Source organism: Festucalex cinctus, chromosome 10, assembly GCF_051991245.1.
Source record: "Festucalex cinctus isolate MCC-2025b chromosome 10, RoL_Fcin_1.0, whole genome shotgun sequence".
Lineage (NCBI taxonomy): Eukaryota > Metazoa > Chordata > Actinopteri > Syngnathiformes > Syngnathidae > Festucalex > Festucalex cinctus.
In genome coordinates this window covers 14,432,959-14,439,457 of record NC_135420.1, presented here as the reverse complement: position 1 = coordinate 14,439,457, position 6,499 = coordinate 14,432,959, and the positions used below count along the sequence as shown (strand labels likewise).

At 38.0% G+C, this 6,499-nt stretch overlaps 1 protein-coding gene across 1 annotated transcript; it reads left to right on the top strand.

The window, feature by feature from the left end:
- Positions 1–3,224: 3,224 nt before the first annotated feature.
- LOC144027615 (uncharacterized protein C2orf72 homolog) lies at positions 3,225–6,316 on the top strand. Its single transcript, XM_077535295.1, has 3 exons — positions 3,225–4,146; positions 4,913–5,026; positions 5,749–6,316. The coding sequence occupies exons 1-3, from the start codon at positions 3,519–3,521 to the stop codon at positions 5,838–5,840; spliced, it is 834 nt and encodes a 277-aa protein (XP_077391421.1). The 5' UTR covers positions 3,225–3,518; the 3' UTR covers positions 5,841–6,316.
- Positions 6,317–6,499: the final 183 nt, after the last annotated feature.

Sequence of the window (6,499 nt, the reverse complement as noted above, 5' to 3'; positions counted from 1 at the left end):
TTTTTTATTGAACATTAATACACAAACAAGGCACTCATTTATCATCAAATGACAAATAACTTCACTAGATTGAGCGTAATCATTCTAACAATATAATTGAGCATGGAAAATAAAATTAAAAAATACAATAAAAAAAAAAAAAAACAGAAATTATATTTATAAGGGGACTTTCTAGAGCCATACGTGTGACGTGAGCTATTAGGCTACCTTTACGCCGCCAATAATAGGGATGTGCTGCCACCTTGCGAGTATCCAAGGAACGTCAAGCACATTAACATTTTTTTTATTATTATTATTATTATGGCGCCTAGCGTCATCTAGAGGACGTTTTACGGTAACCCAAACACAATGTCAATATTGCTTATATTACTTGTTTATGTTTATATGGTAAATTGTGGCACAAACTATACATCCTTCCTCAGTACCCTTTTATGCATGTTAATCTCAAATGCATAATATTTTTAAAATAAGTGGCAACACAGCTAACTTTTATTGTACAACATGTATGTTGACACTTTATTTAAGGAGAACATATTGTGGGGAACAATGATTGTAATCATTTGTATAGAAAAAGTTGTGTCTCTGGAGTGCCTGTCCAGTTTTCAGATCAAGACATATATGGCTGGGTGTTTATATACAGTATATTGATCACTTGCCAAAACCAAAATGTGTAAATTGTTCTGTAATTCTGGATCCTGTTTTTGTGCATGTGGCCCATGGGCCCAAATAACGCCATCAGTTTGCCAAATATTAAACTCTACTGTGAGTGTCTCAGTTGTAGGGTGAGAACGTTTTAAAATGTGCAAATGAGGTCTTCAAAAGTCATGTATGTTCTGTTTCTCATTTTGAACGACATTTTGCAGCGAGGCGACACGATATGCATGTGTTCATTCATTGGGTGAGACTTTCTGGTTTGACACGTTTTGGTTTTGCTTTTTGTTTTTTGTGTCTACTGTTCAACAAATACCTTCCTTCAAGTTTCGGGGAAGTCATACCATGGAAGACAAACTTCCTGGTGGCCACTATAAGAACAACAAAAATTTTTTTTACTTTCCTAACTCATGATATGTGCTGGACAACTTACTTCCAAAATCTAGTACAGTGGAACCTCCAAGGAACAGCAAAAAATAAATACATTCTTGAAAATAAATCGCTGACTAAAGTACCAATACAGTTGTAGAGGTACAAAAGCTAAAAATTTAATAATGGCCGATATAAATAAAGACGACAAAAATGCTATGAATCATCACCAAAATTCACATGCACATCTCTACTCATGTCCACTTCAACTTCTGAAAATATCAAAACAGTTGCCAGTGTTTTGGATTTTGTCGGCATTTTCTCAAAATTCTCACCATTCAGTTGCGCTCATAAGGCACAACTATGTCCTCTCCATGAAAAACAGGGGTTACAAAAAAAAAAAAAAAAAAAAAAAAAAACTGACACGAATGAATCAAGAATATACAGTATTTGAAAGTCAAAGCCTTTGAATTGTAAAAGTACTTCTGTGTTATATTAGTTACTATCACCAAAACAACCACTGTCGTCTAATACTACACTGACTAAACGCTTTTAATAAGGCAACATAGCCAAAAGGTGTGCTACAAATAATTTTTATTGAGCTTCTGTCCAGTTATTTTCATACTTTAATAAAATAAACCATAAAACATCCATTTTATTTTTCAATAAATAAGGTGAATGCAAAACTAGGAAACTGGTCAGGTTTAGCACAAAACCACTGCCCTAGGGTATATGTTCCTTATTAATAAGATGGTTTTATCATGCTGCCATTCTTAGCTAATGTTTTTTGTTTGTTTGTTTGTTTGTTTGTTTTTATTTTACCTTCAACTATTCATCTGGGACTACATGTTACTGTAACTGGTCCAAGAGACATTTTATTTTACCCTCAAATGTTTCACTTAAACAATGAGGTCAGTATATGAACAGCAAGCACAAGCACAACACAGACATTGGAAACAAACACAGCTCACTCAACTAATCAACGTTGGTCCAAAGGTTTGTATTTGTTTAGGTCAGACCTGCAGGCTATTTATTCATCACTAGTGAAACGTTATGTGAAGTGGGCAATGCTATTTCTATTTTACAGCACCTTTTTAATGAAGGAAAAGGCATTGGTGGATTAACGGATTAGGTACTTAGGAATGTTGCAGAAGGCTTTTTTTTTTTTGTCACTATAGAATTTTAAGGGCGGCTTTGACTTTCCCCTGTTGCATACAAGTAAGGCTCTTGAGTTCAAGTATTGCTTTGATCTTGCTTTTGTATGTTGGCCTCTACAACAAAGGATTAAAAGCAGAACAAGTTTCTCTTTGCAGATACTCAAATGAAAAAAGTCAAGAGTGACCTTTGCCCCTTGAGGTTTCATCATCCAAACTTTATACCACTTTTTATTACACTAGATCATGCAATTCTAATTGTGGTTTGCACACATTCACGTAATTTTCTAATCATGAAACTTTTATTTAATCTTAGTCCCATTGAGATTGATTTGTGTGGCATGTTATAGACTCATATACATAGAAATCTTCACAATCTGTGAGACCATTAATGCAGTGTTTCCACCATATTGAAAGTGGCAGAGAAGTGTCACAAAAAAAAAACTCCTTATGTTTAGACCTGTTCGATCTGTTTAAGCATCAAACCAACGCATGTATTTTTCTGTTTTCACAAGTGTTTATGGTGCCAAATTATACCAATTTGTTACACTACTTGTGACAACAATAAAAGGATATATTCATTCTGTGGCTGCAAAAATTACATCATGAAATGTGTAAATATCCTGTATTTTTTCATTTGGCTGTGGTAGTAGTTTTTGTATTGATTTTAAAGTCAATGATTATGATTACCGGTAATAATTTTTATATTCAGTGTTTTAAAGTAACCTTTTCTGATATCGGTTTCACACTTTAAAAAAAGAAATAAGAAATTGATAATTAATGGCGACCACTTTGACAGGTAAATAATAGTCACAAAGATGTCAAATTATTTTTCGAAACATTGTTATTATCGGGAAGTATATTCAAACGTTGCTTTATTCTTTCTTAATCCCATGAGACTTGGCTTTGACAACGTACGTGTCTAGCGACTTTCAACGCTACACATCGTCACATACAATATGGCGACAATATCACAGTACGCTTTAACGCTCAAGGGTTAGTTTATGTCTATGAGAAGGTTTGTTTGTTTGTTTGTTCATTCATTCATTCATTCATTCATTTTCCCAAATACAGACAAAATAGATACAATCCCATTTCAATCATTTTCAAATTGCACATAAAGAATACAATCAAACAAACAATAGAACAGCCTACCCAGAGAATTAACCAATAGAAATAGACGTTGAGCTTCCGGGTTCCGCTCCTTAGCCGCGCCCACCGTGCGTGCCCCTGACAACCGTGCGAACGTGTCAGCGCTGTCCGCATGGCACGGAGGTGGCACTCACTGCTTGATCTTCCAGTCTGGTTTGACCAGTCGCCCTACACAATAGCACGCAGGCAGCCATGTCGCAGGAGAGCGACTTTGAGAAGACGCTCGCCTCAATTGGAGGCAGAGAGAGGATCTATTTGGTGACCGATGTGCGAGAAAGAAATGACGCGAACGAGAGCGACGCCGACGTGGTGCGCCAGTTCATCGACGATTTGTTCGGCAACCGACCGCCCTTTTCTACCCTCGCTGCGGGCGATCAGTGCCACGACAAGCTTCCCCAGGGGCCGCCCGACGAGTTGGACTCTGGTGCCTGCCGGTGTAGCGCTCCGACGACTGTTATGAGGCAGGCGAGTTGCTCCAGCCGTCGGAGGACCATCGACTACCCCGCCATCATGCTCCTCTTCAGGCACACTTTCATCAGAAGCGAGGTGTGCGTGAAGAAAGTCCTCAAGGACATCAAGGCACGCACCAAAGGAGCCAGCGGCGCCTTGCCGGCGTTGATCGGATTAGTGCGCATCAGCTCGGGGGAGAGCGACGAGAGCCGCCGATGCCTACATCGCTTGGAGACGCTCATCCGCAAGGTGTTCCCGCAACATCCGGCGGACACTGTCTGGGTGGGCTCGTTCGTCCCTGATACACCGAGCAGCGTGCTCGACATCAAGAAGAACGTCTGTAGAGTCATAGCTTGTGCTCAAACAGCAGGTGTGTGACTGTGAACCAATTACAATTTTCTTTAATTACAATAAAAAGCATTAAACACGGATTGACGTAGAGTCAACTGGTTTCTTGGTTTTAGTGGATCACATTAAATGAATAGTCTACTGCATTTGGCTGCCAGGCCTCAACTTGGCCTGGTCGTGTGTAAGACTCAATTCAAATACATCATGCACAACTTAAAAACTTGGGTAATAAACTCACTAATTTATAACAGAGGTTGCCAAATCATACACTGTATGTATTTTTTGTTTGTTTGCTTTTTAACACTGTTGTGAACAGTGCTAATTGCTAAACCAAATTCTCACTATGCTACACTTTTACCATTATGTAACATTTATTTTGGAGCCACAATATGTCTGTCTGCTTTTGCAATTTAGGTAGTAACCAAGCCAGATTGTGAAATGTGGGCATGTACAAACTTTGTTTCTACTCTCTGTATTGAACCCACCATGTTTGTTTTAAACTTTGGGGTCTTTAACCTGAAGCACAGCATGTAGCTTTGACCGCCCTACAAGATGATACACATTTTTGCTTACGATAACTCCTTGTTGAAGGCTATTATGTTGATTAGAGGGCCATCAGCCATAAATTCACTAATGAGTGCTAGGTACACCAGGCAGACATAAGTAGGTCAAAGCATGACATTCACAAGACCACTGCGTCTCTTTGAAAAAAGTCCAAGAACAAAAGGAGCTTTCAAAGCATTTAGAACAAGTTGCCAAGTTGTTAAATGCTCATTATTGCTTTCCAGATATTCCCCAGGATAGAGGGAACCCGCTTTTGTGGCCATTCCAGTATTTGTTCATGCTTATTAGAGGAGGAGCCAGAGGTGAAGCCAACAGTCCGATGGCCAGCAATCGAAGAGGTTAGCAACAACATTGTGTCAATGACAGGATTGACCGACATGAACACTCCCACTCACACCATCTGTTTCGCAACCTCAATCCATTCGATCGCGACAACACTTTCACTTCTAAATTTATTCCTACTTAAACGCCACGGGTGAAGGGCAGACAACAAAAAACCCAGTTTAGACAACATGTTCGTCTTCCTGTGAAGATCGAAGAGACTTATATAATGTGCTTTTTTTTTTCTTTTCTTTTTTTTTTTTTATATATACAACTCTGAGGTGCTTTGATTTCCTGATTGTGGGTGGGGAGTTTGTTAGCTTCTTGATCCAAATGCACCCCAGAAGGAGCCACAATGACTTAATCATTATGTGCAGTGTTTATTTACATTCTGTTACATTTTTACTGTTTTTACATGGTGCATTATGTAATAATATTAATAATAATAATAATAATAATAATAATAATAATAATAATAAGATTTTAATAAGATGATTTGAGATACAAATGTCTTGAGTTAAGAGGCATGTTCACAGAACAAATGATATTCTTATGTCAAGGCACCAATATGACCTTTCCAACAGTCGAATCACTCCAGAGCATGAAATGTATTGTTCACCCTCTGCGTCCAGACTGCAAATGATAGGCAAACAAGTGTCAAAATAGGTGAAGCACAATGACAGGAAAACAAGGGTATCACATTGGGTAATATCACAGAAAATGTGTTTTTCTTTTCTAGGTAACTCTAGAAGTGTAGAGGAGAGCATCCATTTGAAAATAAATTCCATGTCTGCTGAGCCTAACGAAGAATCAGTTGGAGCAGATGCCTGATGTCATGTGACCAAGAGGCCAACACTGTGGATAATGTTCAGGTCAAGACCCTTCAGGTTGTCACGGATTTCAGTTTCTGGTGCTCCAAGGTTCTCAGTGCTGAGCCTGACAGAACTCACAATACAGACTTGCCTTATCATGACATTTAATATTGTCTTGCACTACACGGAGTACAATCACTTATCGTGCACAAATTTATTACCAGTTGAGTAAAACTACTAACTTGTGCATTCCGAATTTTGGGTTAAATTTATTTGAGTTACAGTATTTTATCTGAAGACTGGAATTAATATTGGCCTCCAAGATACAGTATCAACAATTACATTTTTTTTTCTGAACAGCTCATCTTCCTGTCGGGGCTGAATCTTGTTGCCTTTTTTTCCCCACTATGTTTTGAAAAAACATTGTATTGTATGTATTTATTAGACTTATGGATTGCCCATTACATATTTGAATAAAAACTGTTCACAATTTTGGATTTGTTGTATAACACATTCACTTATTATAAGGACTGATGCTAGGACTGTACATGTCAAGATATTAATTCCCTTCTAAACCATCCATTGCTAAGAAAACATGTTCTATCAAGTAGATCAGAATGTAGTGCCAACCCATGAAGACTTTCATCACTTTTTATGATTGATGACTGATCCCTCTAT